This window comes from Microcaecilia unicolor, chromosome 13 (assembly GCF_901765095.1).
Source record: "Microcaecilia unicolor chromosome 13, aMicUni1.1, whole genome shotgun sequence".
Taxonomy (NCBI): domain Eukaryota; kingdom Metazoa; phylum Chordata; class Amphibia; order Gymnophiona; family Siphonopidae; genus Microcaecilia; species Microcaecilia unicolor.
The window spans coordinates 73,142,428-73,165,696 of NC_044043.1; the positions used below are offsets into that span (position 1 = coordinate 73,142,428).

At 42.1% G+C, this 23,269-nt stretch overlaps 1 protein-coding gene across 2 annotated transcripts in view; it reads left to right on the forward strand.

Moving 5' to 3' along the window:
* Positions 1–23,269, forward strand: part of PRKCZ (protein kinase C zeta) — a 245,692-nt gene that overhangs the window by 18,023 nt on the left and 204,400 nt on the right. For both annotated transcript variants that reach the window (XM_030185630.1, XM_030185629.1), the window contains exons 4-5: positions 6,328–6,417; positions 16,058–16,108. In XM_030185630.1, the coding sequence (XP_030041490.1) occupies positions 6,328–6,417; positions 16,058–16,108 (141 nt within the window). The remainder of the gene's footprint in view (positions 1–6,327; positions 6,418–16,057; positions 16,109–23,269) is intronic.

Here is a 23,269-nt window from a genome sequence, read left to right on the forward strand (position 1 = left end):
CTTCTAGGAAGGAAGAACCTGATTTGGTTAAGGTTTGGGGTCACCTGGAAGAGGACCTGAAGCCCCCCAAGTTGGGTAGTGGTCACATTTTATCTAGATCATTAATTGATAGTAGCAGTAAAAGAATAGATATAATTACAGTTTCACATTATTTTCGTTGTAAAGTGGATACCCTACAGTCAGGAATTTATTTATTTTATTTATTTATTGGATTTTTTTATCCCACATTTTCCCACCTATTTGCGGGCTCAGTGTGGCTTACAATAAGACTTGAATAATAGAAATACATTTGTTACGACTAGGTTATGGATTACATTGAACAGAGTTGTGCGAGACATTCGAATATCATTGGGAGTATAACAATGGGACATCAACATAGAAACATTAGAAGGAGACAATGGGAAAAAAGGGCATTATTAGACACCTAGACATATAGTGTACATAGTTCCATGAATAAATGTATGATTGACTGGATAAAGGGATGATGGATCAGAAGTGGATGTGTATTGCATTGGTGAACAGTGAGTGTGGTCTCTATGTGTTTTGGCTCTTTCCGTAAGTTTGTTCAAACAGGTGAGTCTTCAGTAGTTTACGGAAGGAGGCTTGTTCGTTAATCATTCTTAGGTTGCGCGGTAATGTATTCCAAGATTTCGTGCTCTTGTAGGAAAAGGTTGACGCGTGTATCGTCTTGTACTTCAAGCCCTTGCAAGTTGGGTAGTGAAGGTTGAGGTGAGTTCGGGATGATCTTTTGGCGTTTCTAGGTGGTAGGTCTATTAAATCAGACATGTACGCTGGGGCTTCACCGTAAATGATCTTATGGACTAATGTGCAAGTTTTAAAAGTAACGCGGTCCTTGAGTGGATAGGGATAAAGACACGTGTGTCCCAGTCATAACCCTCATTGAATTTTGGCTTTCCCATGTGCTGTTGCATTGTTCTCCGATTGTGTAAGAGGCAAATTGACTATCGCCCTGGAATTAGTAGCAGCTTTAGTTTATTTCTGACAGAATTTTTCATAGAAATCCATTGCCATTGTTTTCCGTGTTGCTTCTTTAGACTTGCAGTGCTCTCTTCATTTTTGTTGTCTAAGTATTCAGTTTGGCTAGTGTCTAAAATCTGCAGAGGATTGTGTGGTCTCAAAAACTCATATTCTGTAACATCCTGTTGCTGATTCTTAAAGTGTATTGAATCCTACAGAGACTAAAATGTTTTCCAGGACCAGTAAGACTGAGTTCTAGTGGTTAGGGTGGTGGACTTTGGTCCTGGGGAACTGAGTTGGATTCCCACTACAGGCACAGGCAGCTCCTTGTGACTCTGGGCAAGTCATTTAACCCTCCATTGCCCCATGTAAGCCACATTGAGCCTGCCATGAGTGGGAAAGCGCAGGGTACAAATGTAACAAAAATAAAATAGATACTACTGGAGATTCTACATGGAATGTTGCTACTATTGGAGATTCTACATGGAATGTTGCTACTATTGGAGATTCTACATGGAATGTTGCTATTCCACTAGCAACATTCCATGTAGAAGGCTGCGCAGGCTTCTGTTTCTGTGAGTCTGACGTCCTGCACGTATGTGCAGGACGTCAGACTCACAGAAGCAGAAGCCTGTGCGGCCACATTGGAGATCTGCAAGGGCCGACTTCTACAGGGAATGTTGCTAGTGGAATAGCAACATTCCATGTAGAATCTCAAATAGTAGCAACAGTGGAGGAGTGGCCTAGTGGTTAGGGTGGTGGACTTTGGTCCTGAGGAACTGAGTTTGATTCCCACTTCAGGCACAGGCAGCTCCTTGTGACTCTGGGCAAGTCACTTAACCCTCCATTGCCCCATGTAAGCCGCATTGAGCCTGCCAAGAGTGGGAGAGTGTGGGGTACAAATGTAACAAAAAAAAAAAAATAGTATGACCAATGCACTGCAAATTGGGCTACAGTGAAGTTTTCCCTTACACCAACTTGTTGAAGAAGATATTAAAGCAATGTTGACTGAGTGTGAGTTCAGGGTAGTCATTAATGGTTAACAGAGCTTGTGAGGATCTTTTTACTGAAGATAATACAACTGGACATGGAGAATGAAGTCGGTACTTTCCTGGCAATCCAGGAAACTGGTTATTCTGAGGTAATGTAGTTTGAAAGTTTTTTTTTTTGTTTTTTTTTTTTTAACAGTTTAGGATTTAAAGACCTTTAGTTTTTTGTTTTGCAGTGTGTTGAGGTTTGTGATCTGCTTAATTTCTTGCTCCTGTCGTCAGTCTAGATATGGCTTAGTAGGACGTAACTTGGTGGTTAGGTATTTGTGCAGTTATTTTAGGGGCAATTTTCATACAGCCTGCTTAGGTGCAAAACTTGCAGGTGCTTTGTACTTGCAAACCACATACCTAATTTTTAAAGAGAAAGTCGAGTAAATGTGTACTCAATGTTTTAATGTATAGATTTGAAAATAGCCTGTGTATTGTTTCCAGTCCCCCTCTGAAAGTGGCCCTGGTAATGCCTTTCTTCACTATGTCTGAAAGTTCATATACAACAGAAACCTGTGCTTTATTTTTTGCCAATTTGAATGAGGACAGTTTTCGAACAGGCCAGTTTGCCCAGGTTAGTGTTGGAAAGTAACCCTCTTTTGGTGGTGGTACAGATTCCTTCTTGACTATGGGCCAATGTGTTGGCATGCTAGGACAAACCGAAGGACCAAGAAGCCCAGTATCCTGTTTCCAACAGTGGCCAATCCAAGTCCAAGTATCTGGCAAGATCCCAAAACAGTAAAATAGATTTTATTCTGCTTATCCTAGAAATAAGCAGTGGATTTTCCTAAGTCCGTCTTAAATAATGGCTTATGGACTTTTCTTTTAGGAAATTATCCAAACCTTTTTTAAACCCTGCTAAGCTAACTGCTTTTACCACATTCTCTGGCAATTTGTTTTCAGGGTAAACTAATTTTAATTCTAAAAAGTTCAGTTGTGATAATATACATCACAACTGTGGTACTCTTGAGCTTTGGCTTGTGCATTGTTTGTTTGTTGCATACCACTGATATGATAGGAAAATATTTCATTACATGATTAGATGCCTGCTGAAAAATTGATGACTTGTCCTATTTTCTTTTATATCTGTTCACATTTCATCCTTTTCTTGTTAAAATGAATGAGGCTCATTTCAATTTTTATAGAAGCTTTAAATTGTGTTAAAAAATAAAGATTTAGCTGAGCTGCTAGTAGAGAGAGCTGCCTTTTAATTAATTTGAATTAGCAGTATCATCTCCAAGCACTTCTCTATGAATGCCACATGCCGGTAATAAAATAGCTGGGTTTAGGGTGTATCAGCAGAACATTAATTCTACCAGATAGCTTTCCCTTTTACAGAATTTTCTTTGTAATTTAAATTTGTGTCTGTTCAGTAGATAACTGAAGGCATTTTTTTTTTTTTTTTTTTTTCTTTTTAATGATCTTGGAAGTTTTGAAAGACTGCCTTAGAAAGTGAATAACCTATTACTGTTTATTTGTTATGGATTATTTGCATGCATTCGTAAGATTTGAAATCAAAACAGTATTTACATCAGGCATCTATATTGTATCTTAAAGGTTAGTCTTAAAGTCAGATGGAGAAGTTGGGTCTGAGGAAAATTCAAAATCCTAAGGTTATAAGCCCTTGGTGAATTCAACGATGATCCCAGTTGCTGATGGAATCCCAAATTCTCTAACACAGGCTGCCCCTTGAAAATTGGGATGTTAAGAGTTTCTATCTTCCGAATCCTAGTATCCGTCTCGGAGATCTTCCCTTTGGTCTTGCGCCCACAACTGCACCATGGGGAAACTGATGAAATACACACATTAGTGGGTGGGACCTACTTTTGAAGCTCCTGGTATTCCAGATCTCCTTCCAAAACTTTCACCAGTTTGGCCCAACTCTCAACATCTGGGTCAGCCTTACAAGATCCTAAGATTAATCCAGCTTCTAGGCTGCATTGGGGGGTTGGGGGATCTCATAGTATCTGCCTTGTGCTTATCTATGTAGGTCATTTGGTTCTGTTTGCAGAAGGTTTCTCTTATGGGGTCCTGTATTCATATGTTTTCTGTGCATCTCTGTGCTTGTATTGCCATCAGAGAAGTTCCAGGCTGCAGCACTTCTTATACTAATGCCACTGAAAAGTTCAGCTTCTCAGTCTTTATTTGCTGATAGGATGCCATATTGTTTTTGTTTTATTTGCCTTGATATCCCACCCTTCAACATTGGTTGTCAGAGGAGTTTACAATTTTGAAAATGAAGTAGGAAAGGAACTCCAATTTAAAATGCAGGATAGTACAAGTAAAAGAACAGACCAATCAATTTGGACTTATCTAGCAGGAGTCGAGGACAGGAAACTAGCAGACAAGAATAAGTGTAACCATTTTTTTTGTTTACTGAAAACTGCTGAGTTACAAACTGACTCTTCTTCAATTGGAAATTTATAGGGTTCAGATTCCTCCTATATGATTTGCATTGACATGCAAGTTACTTCAGACGCCATGTTAGTGACAGATCACAAATCAAATATGGCTAGTATGCTTGATTGACAAAGCAGTTAGTGTTGAGTTTGTAGCATTTGCTATGCTTAACTAAAGCAAGGTTGGTAATTTACACTGGCCTAGATCATTGCTGTCTTATAAATCTGCATGTATAATGTGCGTTGACCTTCCTAGCTTTTCTTCTAGATCTGCTTTCAGGTGCATGGCCTTCATGAAAACTAAGTATTTGAAATGAGCTCCGCACGCTGATCAGATTCAATTTATTTAGTGTATGTTCTCGTGTCTTTACCTGTTTAGAAGTGTGTTTCATGAAACTGGTCTTTGCCGTGCTCCACAGTTCAGCTGGCTAAAAAAATAAAAGCAGCGACACACCTGGCTTTAATCTAGATTAAACGGGAAATACCACCTCCTTTGCTGAGCCCAGATGTTGATGGGATGTGTGTACCTCACAGTTGCTATTGTGGCATTGCTTTTATTTATTTTGTGAAACCATTATTATACTAATTTAAACTTGAAGGAGGTGAAGTTCAATAAATATCACAAAGTTAACATCACCTATATATAGCACCTCAGAAAATGTTGAAGCAAAAAACACATAGTGAGAGGAAAAAGCCTCAATGAGCCAAACCGCCAATCTTTTGTTGCAGTCACAACTGGCTACAATATTATCACCGGCATAAAAATCTTCTCGTGCTTTCATACTTCTATTATTCTTCACTCAATATTAAGAGCATACCTTCGTTAAAAGTATTGTACATCAAAAAATGTATACTTGGCTTTCTGAAAAACATAGCCAATCTGTGTGTAGCTGCCACAACTGCCCGACAATGGCCAGTGTTTCTTCCACCTGCGTCAGGGGCATGCGGTAATCTAAACAACAAACAGAAATGGTATAAGCTCAAGTAAAACATAAGTTAACAAATAAAAAATAATGTCTATATATATATATATAAGAAAGACAGACATAAAAATGCAAATCCACTTAAAAACATAAATAAAAAAATGGTAAAACATTTTTCATGAAATATTTAAGCAATAACCACGAACCATGCTTAGCATACTGGATATGAAAGTAACTCATACCACAACAAAAAAGAATCGGGGAACAAACCTCTACCTGTGATCCAGAAACAAAAAAAGCAAGAGTAGGGTTCAACCAAATAACTTCCAGTAGTCGGATAAATGGCAAACGAGTCTAAGCATCATATAAAAGGACCCGACATGGGACCGTGTTTCAGCGGAAGAAGTCATCTGCTTTAGGGGTCACATGCACTGTATGCCTCGAGACGGATAATGAATGACAAAGCTGTTATAAACAGTTATAGTCTGAAGTATAATGGTTCTGCACATTCAACACACAGACCTCTGTGTAGCACAGCAGGTTGGTGTAGTAATACCCACTCATGCTCAGAAGCTTTATAGCTAAGTCTGAGCTCGGAGTATCTACACCATTGGTGACATCATCCACTTGTTTATATCATTCTGTCTATGGAGAACTGTGTTACTGATGATAAGTATTATTGTGTGTAACTTTCATTTTGCACGGAGTGGAGGAATAGCCTACTGGTTAGAGCACCAGTCTTGACATCCAGAGGTGGCCGGTACAAAATTAGATTGTGAGCTTTCCAGGGACAGAGAAATACCCAGTGTACCTGAATGCAACTCCCTTGAGCTACTACTGAAAAAAGGTTTGGTCAAAATACAAATAAATAATTAATAAACATAGAAAGGACATTGTAAACAGAGCCTTACTTGTCATAATTCAGAATGCAGGTTCTTTGTAAGGTTACATATTCCATTTCAACCTACCTTGTTTTTTTGTTCTTGATAGGTGATCCATGTACCATTTCATCTCAACTGGAACTGGAAGAAGCTTTCCGACTATATTGTCAGCACAGAACTGAAGGCCTTGTTATTCACGGTAAGTTTAGAGTTTACCATCACATTTAGATATTCTTTGTTTCACTAATGGATGAATATGAACAATCTGATCGGTTTCTTGTTACCTCTCCTCTCATCTTCCTCCTATGCTTCTTCCTTTAACCTCCGTTTAGTGAGTAGTCTGTTATCTGTGCCTTTTTTTTTTTCTCAGTTACCAAAATCATAAAACTCTTGGAGCAGCTTTGCTTAGTTGATGTCATGCTCCTCTCCCACTGGCCATATTCAAGTCCTGCCAAAAGATACATCTTTTTAAGGTTGCTTTTAAATCTTAAACATTTAGCTCTTCCGGATCAATTTTAAATATATTTACTGTTATAAATTTCACCTAACCACTTATTGGTCTTTTCTGTTTACCTTGACTATCCTATAAGATTCACAGAAGAGGGACTGCAATGTTATCCTTAAGACCGTTGAATGGGTGTGCCATCTAGCTGATTTTACCAACCACTTGGCTAACTTAAAAGAAAATGTTATAATACTGTACAATACTCCACTGCCCCCCATCCTGCTACTCCTTCATGTCTGCCAGCTGGCAAAACTTTCTGAGGAGAACACTGGATTGTCTCCTATGTATACCTGTACAGGGTTATCTGAAGTATGGGTTGGCTTCATCCAAAGTCCTCATCCCCTCTTCTCCTTCCTCACCCAAATCCAGGTTGAGTTGGCCTTTCTACACAGTGCCTTCCATTCATGACGGGGCCAGTGTCTGTGTGTTCTGAGGCCTGAAAGATCCCCAGAGAGATGGGTCCCTTAGGCCCCAAGAGAATACAGCTGGTGGAGGAAGTTTCAGACTGGGCCAAGACCTTGCCATCCCTGTTCCTTCTGGATGTTATCCTGGCTGACAAAGATGGCGTAAGTGCTTGACAGCCCTTGGGGCAGCTTCACCCCAGAAGAAGGAGAATTCAGCCCTCTGAAGGGGATGAATCTTTCATGATTCATTTGTTTAAGAAGGAGAAATTGTCTTCCTTTATCTCTCAAGTCACTTAGTCTTTGTGAATATGACGGAGGTTATGACGGAGGATCCAGCAATTGGAGATCTTATCCTCCAGGGTATTCGACTGCCGTAAAGGTCCTTCCCCCTTCAGTGGGCCCTCCATCAGATGGTCCTTTTGGAGTGGGATGTTCTAGAGGCAATGCTCAAGGACACAAAGGTCATAGCCAAGCTTTATCCCCTTCCCTTTAGAGTACTTAGGCTCTTTAGGCTTCCCAGAGTAGATGCCTTGGTCATGGCTGTGACTCGGACAGCTGCCCTCAAGGATATTCAGGACGAGAAGGTGAAGATCTTCTAAAGTAGGCCTTTGCTTTATGTGCTGTGGACATCCAGATAGCTTTCTGCAGGAGCTATGTTGCCCAGGCTTTATTGCGCTAGGTGCAGCAGGTCTCAGAGCCCAGAAATTGCACATTTGGAGTAAATGTCAGCCTTTCTGGCTAGACATATTGTGTGGGTATCTTCTTAGTCTTTGGCCTCAATGGTAGTGATAAGGAATTGGCTGTGGCAGCAGACACTAGTTCAAAGTCTCAATCTCAGCAAGCTCCTTTTTAAGGTAAGCATGTTTGGTGAAGATCAGGAGAAGCTTTGGGGGAGGCTAAGCTTCAGTAGTTCCCTGAAGATAAGTCCAGATCAGAGGATGAGTGAGTCAAATCTGATGAAAAGAAATCATCATAAGCCAGGGAAGCGATCTCCTTTCTAGTTTTCCTTTTAGTCTAGCAAGTACTGGAGGAAAACTCAGCCTTTGTGTTTTCTTGTGGCTCAGTCCTCAAGCACCAGGCAGTGGATGCGATACTGTCAAAACTTCTTCAGTTGAAGGTGGTGTTTCCTGCCCCAGTGAAAGAGCAAGGCCAGGGTATACACATGTATTTTTTTGGGTTCTAAGGGAGGGCAACTCATTTTGACCTATCCGCGACCGCAAGGAAATCAACCCACGTCTGCGGGTCTCATGTTTCTTCATGGAGAGGTTGGTGAGAGAGGCAGTCAGGAAAGTGAAGTTCTTTCTTCTTCGGATCTCTTGGAGGCTTACCTTCACATCCTGATTTGGGATCAGGGCCTGATTTGCTTTTCCTTAGAAGTCATTTACAGTTCTGGGCCACGTGCTTTGGTCTTACCATGATGTCTTGAATGTTATACTAGCGTCCAGAAATCACCAAAAAACTTTCTTTTTAGTTCTTACAACAAAGATTAATTCTAATCCAGTCTTATGTGGTCTTTGAATATTTCTGTATATCTTTCTTAACCCTATATGAAATTGTAATCATTCTGTAACATTGTGAAACAGTTCTCATGTTTTTCTGTTTTGACAATACATTATGTTTAATTGCAGTCAGCCGCACTATATAGTATGTATTTCTCTCTATATTTGTATACTAGTAAAAAAGCCCCGTTTCTGATGCAAATGAAACGGGGGCTAGCAATGTTTTCTTCTGTGTGCATGTGGGAGTGTGTGTGTCCCTGCCCTCTGGCCTCTCTCTCCCCTCCCCCCTCTGAGTCCTTCACTGTTACAGAGCCAGCGATTTGATTTCGTGCTCTGCTGTTTTCCTTCACTGACTGTGTTACAGAGAGGGCGGGGCAGACACTCATAGGGAAACCGGATATCTCGCCCCCTTCACACTTCCAGCTGGAGGCTTCATAGAACGTTGGTTTTGCCTTTTATATAGAGAGATTTAAGCCACATTGAACCTAAACATTGTTTGGAAAAATGGGGGATATAAATGTCAAAATAAAATTTCCAATATAGTGGTAGAGGGTGGTGGTGGTAGCCTTCCTTTGTCAGGAAGGTGAAATAGTTTATCCTTACTTGTGACTGGCACATTCATGCCAAGCTGGAAAAAGACAGCTGAAGGGTCTTAAGCACGTTTATTTAAGTCTTTGAGAGTCTGGGATAGATGTCGAACTATGCCAAATACAAACACATGCCCTGACAGTTGCTTGAGTACTTAAGGCTTCGGTTCAAGATACAGTGTTTTGTTGATTGGGGTCAGGTTAACTAACTACTCCCAGCAAGTTTACAGGTTCTGGTCACAGCGGAGTCCTCATGTTTAGAATTATCTTCCGCTCTTGAGGTCCATGGTGATAACCTTTGAGCCAGTGCTTTGGATGAGAGCACATATGAAGGTCCTACAGAGGTGCTTCTAATCCAGGTGGATGCCCCAGTTACAGGATTTGGGGGTTTGTCTTCCCTGCCCAGAAATGGTGTGGAGGAAGCTGGCACGGTGAGTCTTCATTCAGAAGCTTCAGAATAGAATGCCTTTGGTACCACAGGACTGGATTGTGCTCACAAGGCCTTTCAACTCGTTGTAGACTGGTGATGCTCTCCAATGATGGACTTGACGGTGATGCAGGGTTACACCAGAGTTCCCTATTTCTTCAGTTGGTGGAGGAAGTGGGGACTGATGTGTTTCTCCAAGCATGGCCTTGCTGGGGTCTCCTCCGCATCTTTCCACTGTGGCCTCTAATTAGGTGGATCCTCCGGAGGATAGAGAATCATTCCTCTTGGGACTTGCTTGTGGCCTGGATTGGCCATAGGAGCTTTGGTGTGCAGATCTGATATGCCTAGTGATAATCACTCTATATTCCTGGGGGTCAGAAATTGTTATAGCAAGGTCCAGATCTGGTGGAAGACTCTCTTTCCCTTTTGGTTTACTGCCTAGCCTTTGAGAAGCAGTAGCTACATAGTAAAGCTATTCTTCTTCAGTAGTTTTAACCCTCCTGAAAGCTCATAGAGCTTCCAGTCTTCTAGCTTATATTTGGGTGTGAAGGATGTTTGTTGGTTAGTACATGGACCACAGGATCTTCTCCATTTGACAGGGGCCCCTCTTTGAGCTGTTGGAGTGATATCAGAAGATCTTGCCTTTTAAAGATGATTTTTCTGGTAGCTGTTTGTTCCGTTCAGTGTATTCAGAGCTACAGTCTCTCTTGCAGGGACCCCTATTTGTCTATTACTGGAGAGTCAATCACTCTGCATCTGGTTTCTGCTCTTCTTGCTAAAAGTGGTGTGTCTGTTCTGCTTGACTCAGTCCATCTGCTGTCTGGCTGCAGAGCTTGGAGAATTCTAGTCGCTGAACCTGAGGGGAGGGGGAAGACGTCAGCTGGTGAGGCCCGGGGATGCCTACCAGCCATAGCAAGGGAGATGTTAATTTTGTGGGGCCCTCCCCCTCATGGTTATGCCACTGATAGTGAGCAGTACAAAATGAAGTGCATTTCTGTTCTTATTTTTCCAGTGTTGCAGTACCTGCTGAGTTTAACTTCTTGGGGTTCCAAGTTCAGTTTTGGTGTTCATTTTTCTAATTTGTGATCCTTTGTTCTGTATTTTTTTTTGTGTGTGTGAAGAAGTCATTTAAAATTTTATGTTTGGTAGTAATGGCGGATGGGGAGCAGGGGAGGGGGGCAGGGAGGAGAGGCAATTTGGGGGAGCCCCCTCAATATTTTTATTTTATTTTATTTTTTTGTTACATTTGTACCCCGCGATTTCCCACTCGTGGCAGGCTCAATGCGGCTTACATGGGGCAATGGAGGGTTAAGTGACTTGCCCAGAGTCACAAGGAGCTGCCTGTGCTTGAAGTGGGAATCGAACTCAGGACCAAAGTCCACCACCCTAACCACTAGGCCACTCCTCCACTGTTGCTACTATTTGAGATTCTACATGGATTGTTGCTATTCCACTAGCAACATTCCATGTAGAAGTCGGCCCTTGCAGATCACCAATGTGGCCGCGCAGGCTTCTACATGGAATGTTGCTAGTGGAATAGCAACATTCCATGTAGAATCTCCAATAGTAGCAACATTCCATGTAGAATCTCCAATAGTATCTATTTTATTTTTGTTACATTTGTATCCTGCGCTTTCCCACTCATGGCAGGCTCAATGCGGCTTACATGGGGCAATGGAGGGTTAAATGACTTGCCCAGAGTCACAAGGAGCTGCCTGTGCCTGAAGTGGGAATCAAACTCAGTTCCTCAGTTCCCCAGGACCAAAGTCCACCACCTTAACCACTAGGCCACTTCTCCATCTTGGGCCCCAGTATGTCTAACACCAGTCCTGCCAGTGTCCATTGCCCATTGCCCATTAACAAACTGCCAAATTTTGGGCTACTTGTAGAGCCCGAAATTGGTGGAATGACAGACCCAGGAATAAAGCATTGCAGTTTAAAATCAGCCTATCCAGTGTGCCCAGTTATTCCCGATTTGTGAGAAGATCGACTTCATTATTAGCTTACCAGAGTCCCCTTCTTTTCTTTCTCTTGTTTAACCATATTTTTTCTTTTTTTTTTGTTTAAAATCTTCAGTGTGTACTCTTGTGTTTTGCCCCTTCCACTAAATTAATAGCTACTATTACTGCTAGTGTAAGTCATCCAAAATGACATTTTTCAGTTGCTAGGCTCTTTATTCGTAACAGATTGATCTAATATGTTTAAAATCTACACTCCATAGTATCATAGCAACCAGAGAGGCCAGAGCCCGAAAGTGGCCATTTAACATTAATTAGCTTGCTTTAATGGCCCGTGTTAATGATATGCAAATGAGTTTTGTGTAACTTATTAACATTAGCATATTAATGTGGACACTATCACAAAAACTTTGCTGCCCTAGGAGGTGGATATTTTTAACATGTTTTTTTTTTTGGTTTTGTGTTTCACATAGGTTTGGACTTCATTACCTATTAGCATAAGATATGTTGCATAAATACTTTTCTGAACCTGCTAAACTGGCTAATGCACTTTAAGAACTAACACACACATTTGTCAATGTTAATGTTGTTAATGCATCTTAATAGTTGTAAACATGTTGGCACACTTTAATACACTGTCATTTTTAATGTTTATAGGCCAATTTCAAAGGTGGTTTATTTTTGTGCTTTTTTCCATAAGAGAGATACATTGCTTGACTATCTTTGTAGGCAATATTCTCATTTCTTGTGTATTTCAAGATGTACATTTTGCATTTGGAATGAAAATAGTTAAATTACACAACCAGTTTGAAAAAAAGATTTTATTAAACAGATTAAAATAATAGACTATGAGCAAGGCTTGGTTGGTAAGAGTGCTTTCTTGATGGGTTTGCAAACTATAGGTCACATGCAATAAAATAGTTGGATTTCCACAAGTTGGAAGCTTGTGAGTTAGAAGTATTGCCAGTCATCGATGTGACAGTATTAGGTAGTGACCATTCATACATACATTTCTCTATGGATAAAAATGAGATATCCACCTACGCATATGTGCAATGTCGTCCCTTTTAATTCCGACGGAGCCAACTGCTTTTTCCAACCTCAGGAAAGCTTTAGATGGGTCCCCTGAACATGTGCATGTATTTCCATGCTGCCATCTGTGCCTTCCCCTCTTCAGTCTAATTCCTTCTCCTGGCCAGCCAAATGTTTCAATCTGTTCTCCTTTTAACAAAAAGAAATGGGGGAGATACCAGGAGGAAAAGGATTATATCCGAAAGTAAATCCCTGACCATTAATAACATTGTGGTCTCAGATTAGTCAAGACCGGGAGGCGGGGCTGGTGGTTGGGAGGCGGGGATAGTGCTGGGCAGACTTATACGGTCTGTGCCAGAGCCGGTGGTGGGCAGCGGGACTGGTGGTTGGGAGGCGGGGATAGTGCTGGGCAGACTTATACGGTCTGTGCCAGAGCCGGTGGTTGGGAGGCGGGGCTGGTTGTTGGGAGGCGGGGATAGTGCTGGGCAGACTTATACGGTCTGTGCCAGAGCCGGTGGTGGGAGGCGGGACTGGTGGTTGGGAGGCAAGGATAGTGCTGGGCAGACTTATACGGTCTGTGCCAGAGCTGGTGGTTGGGAGGCGGGGCTGGTGGTTGGGAGGCGGGGATAGTGCTGGGCAGACTTATACGGTCTGTGCCAGAGCCGGTGGTGGGAGGCGGGACTGGTGGTTGGGAGGCAGGGATAGTGCTGGGCAGACTTATACGGTCTGTGCCAGAGCCGATGGTTGGGAGGCGGGGCTGGTGGTTGAGAGACGGGGATAGTGCTGGGCAGACTTATACGGTCTGTGCCCTGAAGAGCACAGGTACAAATCAAAGTAGGGTATACACAAAAAGTAGCACATATGAGTTATCTTGTTGGGCAGACTGGATGGACCGTGCAGGTCTTTTTCTGCGGTCATCTACTATGTATTAATGGGCTTTGTTCAGGTATCTGTGAGATTCCAGTCTAGAAAACTGAGACTGATCTCTTATTGCCCCAGAAATCCATCTGAGCTACCTGTGGGATTGGCGATGTGAGGCGGTCACTGTGGACCATCTGGGCTCCAGTACGGTACCGAGATCCTCAACTGTTAAAAGCAACTGCAAAAAAAAAAATAAATAAATGATGCTGCCTTCCGCCATTCTTCTACTCCCTACTTCTCCCCTTAAGGATTACTTCCTGGCTGATTCAGGGATCCTAAGTAGAGGACTGTGGTAGCCGTGTTAGTCCACTCTTAAGGTTATCAATAGAAATCAAACAAAATAAAACATGGAAAAGAAAATAAGATGATACCTTTTTTATTGGACATAACTTAATACATTTCTTGATTAGCTTTCGAAGGTTGCCCTTCTTCGTCAGATCGGAAATAAGCAAATGTGCTAGCTGACAGTGTATATAAGTGAAAACATTCAAGCCATTACTATGACAGTCTGACAGGGTGGGAGGATGGGGGTGGGTGGGAGGTATGCATGGGGACATCAAAGCATATCATTGATATTCTAACCCCTCACCTATCCACACCCATCCTGTTAGAATATCAATGATATGCTTTGATGTCCCCATGCATACCTCCCACCCACCCCCATCCTCCCACCCTGTCAGACTGTCATAGTAATGCTTGAAGGTTTTCACTTATATACACTGTCAGCTAGCACATTTGCTTATTTCCGATCTGACGAAGAAGGGCAACCTTCGAAAGCTAATCAAGAAATGTATTAAGTTATGTCCAATAAAAAAGGTATCATCTTATTTTCTTTTCCATGTTTTATTTTGTTTGATTTCTAGGGATCCTAAGGAAATGCAGTGCTAATAATGATGATAATTTAAAAAAAAAAAAAAAAAGGCAGCCATTCAGAAGCTCCTTCTGCAGTCTAATGGGCAGGTCAAGCTTCCCAAACAATCAAATCCAAAAAGCACACTGAAAGGGGGGTGGGGGAGGACCTCACAAAAAAAAACCAAAAAAGGCTTTGAACTGTGTCAATACTTTACACTTTTAATACTTTATACTTTTATTCAGCAAAACTCAGTGGAAACAGTCTACTGCCAGACAGACAGTCCGTATCCCCCGAGGAATTTCTCTAATCTTTTACCAGAAACCATAAGGACCAGTTCCTGCCTGTTCTACGAAAGCAACAGCCAGTTCAGTCCTCCTGATAGCTGTTGGGTTTCTGCAGTTGATGGCAGTGACTTCTTCAGGATGCCTCCAATTTTGCTGCAGAACATCTCAATTACCGTGCTCCATAAGAGGTTTTCAGCAAGCTCAGCATAATTTGGAGGTGGCTGATCCCATACTGGGTCATAGGATGAAGGTGAAAGGGGATAGACTCGGAAATAACCTGTGGCAATACGGTGGTGAATTTGTGGAACGGCCTGCAGGTGGAAGTGGTGAAGACAATAACAGTATCTGAATTCAAGAGAGCTTGGGGCAAGTATGTAGGATCTCTAACGGAGTGATAGGAAGTGTTGATGGCATGGATGAGCAGTCTGGATAAACCATATGGGCCTTTTATCTGCCTACATTTTTCTCTGTTTCTATACTATTGCCAGGATTTCCCACCATTAACTAAACAATGCTTAGGTATCTGCTGTTATTTGATTATTGTAAACTGCTTAGTTCCTTATGTGAAGGGCTTTTAGCGGTATATGAAGTGTATGTAGATAAAAATATATGAGTGGAGGAGTGGCCTAGTGGTTAGGGTGGTGGACTTTGGTCCTGGGGAACTGAGTTTGATTCCCACTACAGGCACAGGCAGCTCCTTGTGACTCTGGGCAAGTCACTTAACCGTCCATTGCCCCATGTAAGCCGCATTGAGCCTGCCATGAGTGGGAAAGCGCGGGATACAAATGTAACAAAAATAAAATAGATACTATTGGAGATTCTACTTGGAATGTTGCTACTATTGGAGATTCTACATGGAATGCTGCTATTCCACTAGCAACATTCCATGTAGAAGCCTGCGCGGCCACATTGGTGATCTGCAAGGGCCGACTTCTACATGGAATGGTGCTAGTGGAATAGCAGCAACATTCCATGTAGAATCTTAGATAGTAGCAACAGTGGAGGAGTGGCCTAGTGGTTAGGGTGGTGGACTTTGGTCCTGGGAAACTGAGGAACTGAGTTCAATTCCCACTTCAGGCACAGGCAGCTCCTTGTGACTCTGGGCAAGTCACTTAACCCTCTATTGCCCCATGTAAGCTGCATTGAGCCTGCCATGAGTGGGAAAGCGCAGGGTACAAATGTAACAAAAATAAATAAAAAATTAGTGCAGTATGAGGGATTGGTTTTTTTTTTCTATTTGTTAACTTTTAAAGTAGATCAACATGGCAGCCATAGTACAATTTTTCAGGTACTGGACCTCTGAAGTCAAAAAGATTTTGACTGAATCAAGCCTATTGTCTTAATAATGATGATGTTATGTCTGTTTCAGTTTTTTCCAGCATTCCAGAGAAACCAGGCATGCGTTGTCCAGGAGAAGACAGTGAGTAATAAGATATTCTCCAATAGTTGTCCTGTTTTTCAGTTGTTTGTTTTAAGCTATTTGTCTTAATTTGGTTGTCCTAGCTTTTTAAACTAGAATTAAAGCTATTTCTAGGCCTAAATTAGATGCTAATTTTAGGTCGGTGCTGTCCTTTGAAAGAGACCTGCCTCCTCTTGCACAAGTAAGTCTTCACAACAGAAGCCAATCTCATATGAGAGAGATGTTAAAAATTGAATCTATTGTAGAGAAAAGATTACATTGTACATGGTTTTACCTTGCAAATAATGTAAGTAACGAGAACTTATATTACTGTAACATTTTCCCCCGGTTGTTTATTTTCTTAACTGATTTAGGAGGCCATTTTTTTTGTCATATTTAAAGTCATGTTTATTGTTCCAAAATAAACAGAAATACAAAAGTAACTTGTTATACATTAACAGTCTTTCCATAAGACAGAAACAAGTAAAATAGCTCCCTACCTCCTCCCTAACCTCTCCAAACCCGGGAGGCCATTTTTTAAATTTGTGATGCTCAGAGGCCTGCAAGTTCTTCAACAGGCATAAAGCTCTCACCATAAATTTCACATAGGTATTTTCACATCAAATTCCAGCATGTTCCTTGCCCTGGCCCTTTAACTCTTACTGAAAGGAAGAACATGTTTTAGCCTTGTGGTTTTTTTTTACCCTGGTAAATGATCAGTATCCGCCCAAAACACAGTAGCCAGACTCATTTTTGGCAAATCACGGTTTGAAAGTGCAACACCATTTTGTGAAAAACTTCACTGGCTCCCTATCAAGGAACGCATAAACTTCGAAGTCCACACTATGATCCACAAGATCCTCCATGGCGAATCTCCAAGCTCCATGACCAACTTGATCGATCTTCCAGCCAGGAACGGGTCCAAATCTTCTTGAACATATCTCAATCTTCATCTTCCCAATTGCAAAGGCCTCAAATAGAAAACCTACTACGCATCCAACTTCTCCGTTATAGGCAGCCAGCTTTGGAACGCAATACCTCGACACATCCGAACAACTAATGAACACCTTCCCTTCCGAAAACTGCTGAAAACTTACCTCTTCAAACAAGCCTACCCAAATAACCCAACTTAATTCTCGAACCTAATACACACCACTAACACTACTCGTACCCTAATCCTCTCCCCCACGTCTCTTCCTATTGTCCTACTCTATACAACTGGGTTATCTCTGTGATACTTATCTCTGTAATACTTTGTACCATACCTTGTAAGCCGCACTGAACCTGCTACCGAGCGGGAAAGAGCGGGGTATAAATGCTATAAATAAAATAAAATATAAGAGGATAAGACACTGAGTACTTTAGCTCAAACAGCATTGCAGTGACCTGTTTCTTTTTTTTGTCTAAGAAGACATGGCAGGGGTAACTTGCATGAATCATCAGTTACAACACTAACCATTTTCCTGGGTAGGCTAGATAGGTCATTTCAATCTTTATTTACCATCAGCAATGTTACTATGATAACTAGTAAAATCCTTTTGAAAATCTCCCTCCCTGAGGTGGTAATTTATCTGAAAGGATAAGAGAAATAGTAGGAGTCACAGATCAAAATGTGCAGGAAAGTCTAAATTGCCTAGAATTTCAAAAAAGGTCACGGTGTGCTGAATTTTTGATGTGCAGCATTGTTTGGAAACTTGCTGAAGAATGTTTCTTGCCATTCTGTGTAATAGTTTTCATTTGTGCTTAAAGCCCGGGACCCATTAAAGTTGGCATAGAGTAAGCCAGTACTTCTCAAACCTTTCCTGAAGGCACACCTAGCCAGTTAGGTTTTCAGGATTACCACAGTGAACATGCATATATGAGAGTTTGCATTAAATGAATCTTCAATATATATAAATCTATCTCATGCATGTTTATTGTCTTTGCTCACAGACTTGCTAACCTGGTGTTTTACCTAGATTGTAAGCTCTTTGAGCAGGGACTGTCTCTCTATGTCAAATGTACAGCGCTGCGTTGGTCTGGTAGCGCTAAATAAATGCTAGTAATAGTAGTAAGAAGGGCTTTTAAACTTTTTTAAACTATAGAAATGCTAAATAGTAGTAAACTAGCTTTATGGGCACTACTGGTAAAAAAAAAAAAAAAGTTAATTGTCAAGTTGAGTGTGCAAAAATCAAAATGAAATCCTGGAGATGAGGAAAGGTAAACCGAGTTCTATATCAATATTTGAGAACGCTGAAGTAGTGTGAAATTGAAAGGCAATAAAAAATATCTAATATAAATAATTCTCACCTCCAACATTCTGAAGCTCACTGTGTGGCAGGGAAACACTGAAGCCCTGTACTGTTGGTAGGCTAGGCTGTCAGCACCACTCACTCTCACTCATAGACCCGCCCTCAGCCACGTCCCATCCAGACATAATTTACAACCCCAACGTTCTAATGAAGCCGGAAGCTGCAAAGTCTCCCAACTTCCGTGGTGGTGTAGATCGCTGTTCCCCCGTGAGTGTGTGCTCCGCCCTCGCGTCACAACGTTATGACGTCGAGGGCGGAGCATTGACACCGAATGGGCTGCAGTGTAGCTCCGCCCTCGCATCAACACGCGATGATGTCGACGGCAGGCCAGGGAAGGCACAAGGCAGGAGTTGCAAAGAAGGTCGGATTAATTCAAAACCACAGAAAACCGCGAGCCAGGCAGCGGGAGGATGGGCTGCAGTGTAGCACCGCCCTCGCATCAGCACGCGATGACGTCGACGGCGGGCCGGGGAAGGCACAAGGCAGGAGTTGCAAAGAAGGTCGGATTAATACAAAACCATAGAAAACCGCAAGCCGTAGTAGTGTAGCACCGCCCTCGCGTCAACACGCAATCATGTCGACGGCAGGGCGGGGAAGGCACGAGTCGCAAAGAAGGTCGCATTACTACAAAATCACAGGAAACCGTGAGCCAGGCAGGACGTCGACGGTGGGGCGCGGAACGCAGAAGGCACGAGTCGCAAAGAAGGTCAGATTAATACGAAACCACAGAAAACCGCGAGCCAGGCAGGGGCAGGATGGCCTGCACTGTACCTCCGCCCTCGTGTCAACAGCAGGCCGGGGAAGGCACGAGTCGCAAAGAAGGTCAGATTAATACAAAACCACAGAAACCTTGCTAGCGCCCGTTTCATTGGTCTCAGAAACGGGCCTTTTTTTTTACTTGTCAGGTATAAAACGCAAGGAAAATCAAGGCAACCGATCAAATAACGTTGTGAAAGACCAAATAGCAAATGACAGAAGTAAACAAAGGAATAACTTGGGAAAACTACGCTGCTCATTTTCAAAGTAGATAAACATCTTAAAATGCCTTTAAAAAATGTCCATCTGCTGAAAAAGTCCGAATCCTGATTTTGTAAAGTCAGAATTTGGATGTTTTACACTGCAGTTCATTTAAATAGCAAGGGGGAGCTTGGTTTGAGCAGAACAAGGGAGGGCCCAAAACTAGGACAAACAGGGATTTTCAAATAATTCTGAGCCTTCCAGAAACAAAAATACCTACTGTACCTAAATGTGAAGCCTGAAAGCTATTGAAGTGGTGTACATTCAGGTGCAGTAGGTATATTTTAGGTCCTGGCGAGATCATAGTTACAAAAAGTGTTATAGTGGGGTTTGAACCTGTGTTCCTTGGTTTACATTCCACTGCACTGACCACTAGGCTACTCCCTGTTCTGCACAGATGTCTGTGTGGCCATATTTTTGAAAATGATTCCAGACAGACATTTGTGTCCCTGTTTTTTGTCATCCAAAAGTTGGACGTTATCACTTTGGAAAATAGCTATTTGATTATGGCTGTGAGATGGATGTTTTTGTAATGAAAACATCCAAAATGAACATGAAATCTAAACATATTTGCTGTGAGATGGAGGTGTTATTTTTGGTCGTTTTGAGCCGGACACTTTTTTTTTTAAACTGGATTTTTTGTTTGTTTACATGCCCCTCTACTTGTACCAATACTCAGTCTGTCCAACAAACTCACTGACCTGGAAGCCATTTTAGTGGAAAAAGGCACTGACATGGTGGCAGTAACTGAAAATGGTTCTTTGATAATCAGGACTGGGAAATAAATATACCAGGGTATATTTCCTGAAAAGACAGGGTAGGTTGAAAAAGTGGACACAAAGGACATTGATTTGATTTATTGACTTAATATTTTATTCTTCATAAGGCTTTGTAGCAGATTACAACGTGTCATTAGATATCAGAATGCGAGATATATATGTTCTTTGAGTCAAGTGACTTAACCAGCTTCCTGGCTGCCAGGAGACCTTTTGCACCTTCCACACACATTTTAGCTTTTTCAGGTGATGGGATATGAATAGCGTCTCATATTAAGATTATTTGTATCCTTGGACAAGGCTCTGTGCTTCTTATGTTGTCGATAGTTATCAGAATTTCTTGTGAATACACAGTTGGCTCCTTCTCTTTCAGTACCATAGCTGAAGTGGATGTACTTTGTTTCTTTATACTTCTGTTGCTTGATTTTTGTTATTTTTTTGTTGTTGTTTTTTCTATAGTATCAGCTTTTTTGTGAAAGGTGGTATATCCATAAACAAATAGATATTATCACTAGGGTTTACTAAGTCACTAGCGTAGCTGGCTGTGCGCTAGTGCCGACACAGGCCATTCACTTTGGGCTGTGTCGGCAATGCCACACCGCTACTGAGGCTTAGTAAGCAGACCCCGATGTTTGGTTTGGAGGCCGTATCTCAGAAAGGATCTAAGAGGCTAGAGGCAGTCCAGAGAAATGCAAACAAAACAGTAACTGATCTGCACCAAAACACACACAAGATGAGATCTGAAGACCTAAAAATGTTTACCCTAGAAGAGAGTGACAAATATTTGAAATGCATTAACATACAAGTATTGAATACTTTTCAAAGGAAGGAAAGCTGTAGAACTTGGGATCATACAAGCAGAGATATTTAGAAGTAACATCAGGAAATGTATCTTCACGGAAAAGGGTGGTGGATACCTGGCCCTCCTGGAGGAGGCAATGGAGAAAAAAATGGTGATAGAATTCAAAAAAATGTGGCATAAGCGGAGATTTCCTTAAAGGCTTCTAGTCCGCAAATACCGAGAACAGTTCATTGTGGATTACGTTTAAGAATCATATTGACAAAAAAAAATCTAGAAGGTAAGAACTGTGTCAGCAAGATTCTAATGTGACTTGAAAGAAGGCATAGAACATTATTAAAACCGTGGTAATAAAAAGTTTACACTAATATTACCCACAAGCCCCAGGATTCTATATATGGCGCCTTAATTTCTGCATGGAGATCGAAGCATATTCTACAACAATGCGTGTAACTTAATTGATTGGCTAGCTAATTAATGCTGTTAGTTGGATGTTAAGCAGTTATTAGCACTAATTGGCATTGATTTGCATGCATAACTTGTGAAGCACATTCTGTAACATGCTGTGTCTAAATTCTAAGTTGCATAGTTGAAAAGGGGGCGGGGCATGGGAGTTTCTAAAATCTATGCATGTTATAGAATACACCTGCTCTGTGCCTAATTTAGGCGTCGGGATTCACGCCATGTTGGCGTAAGTGGCCGCAACTACATTTGGTTGTGTGGAGAGAAACTCTGCATTATTCTATATACCGTGCAAAAATTTCAGCCTGTTCTATAAAATTTAGGCATACTTTACAGAATACACCTAGCCGTGTTTTATTTTCTGCACGGAAGTTTCAGGTACCTGTATAGAATCTAGCCCAATAATTCATAAATAAGAAAGTTTTAAGAACTTTTTGAAACAACTGATAATTATTGAGCAAGGTGAGGGTCAGTTAACTGCACAGACTAGATGGGCCATATGGGTCTTTACCTCCATTTATTATGGGGCTCTTTTACTAAGTCACAGTAAAAAAAAGTGGCCTTTGGTGGTGCGAGCATGTCTTTTGGGCATGCGCTGGGCCATTTTTTTTTTTTTTTTACTGTGATTAGGAAAAGGGCCCTTTTTTTTTTTTTTTTTTGAGGGGACGGAAAATGGACGTGCGCTAAAATTGAAACAGCACACGTCCATTTTCAGCCTGAGACCTTACTGCCACCTTTTGACCTAGTCATAAAATCTCGCATGCTACCCACATGGTAACCATGCAAGGCGTGCAAACTGCTGTTTACCGCCAAATCCTGTGGTAGAAAATAATTTTCTGTTTTCTACCACGGGATTTGGCATTCGCCAAATTCATAATTACCGCCCGACTCATGCGCCAGCTGGGCAGTAGTACCAATTTGGCTTGCACTGTACTCGCGTAGGCCCTTACACAGCTTAGTAAAAGGGTCTCTATGGTATTATCAAACGTATAAAAGGCGAGTGTCGTACTCACTCGCAAATGCGCAGTAGAGACTTCCCTCTCTGCCCCGCCCCTGCATCAATACGTGATGAGGGGGGCGGGACAGAGCGGGAAGTCTCTACTGCGCATGCTGCAGACGTACTCGCAACCGCTCTGCCCTCCCCCCTCCCCCGAGGTCACTGCTACCGCTCCCCCCACCCGGAGTCGCCGCCACCGCCGCCCCTCCATCCGGCCTGAGCACTGTCTTTCTTATTGAACTTACATCGCACCACGCAGACGCAGCAGGCACATCAGCAAAGCTGCCGTCGGGACGGCCTTCCTTCTCTGCCTGTGTCCCGCCCTCGCCGCGTTACGTCACACGAGGGCGGGACACAGGCAGAGAAGGAAGGCCGTCCCAATGGCAGCTTTGCTGATGTGCCTGCTGCGTCTGCGTGGTGCGATGTAAGTTCAATAACAGACAGTGCTCGGGCCGGGGGGGGGGCCAGCAGCGGCGACCTCGGGGGGGACCTCGGAAACCCCCCCCCCCCATTCCAAAACGAGTCCGTTTATACGGGCTCAACGGCTAGTAGAGAGAGAATGAAAGATGGGGAGAATGCAGATTGTGCAGATGGGGATTTTTTTTTTTTTGGTTGCATATTGGCTGTAAAGGCCATCTAGATGGTACCTATTTTTAGAATATTTTGTGACGACCTTGAGCCACCTGTAAGATAATAGTACAAGTCCTGAAGAAATATCATCTAGGTTATGGTTGCTTATATTTATGCCTGCTCGGGAGCAATTGTAAATCACAACGCTGCCCAAACTCCTCCACTGATCACGCCTACTCTACGAGTATGTGACAGCTTGCACCACACATG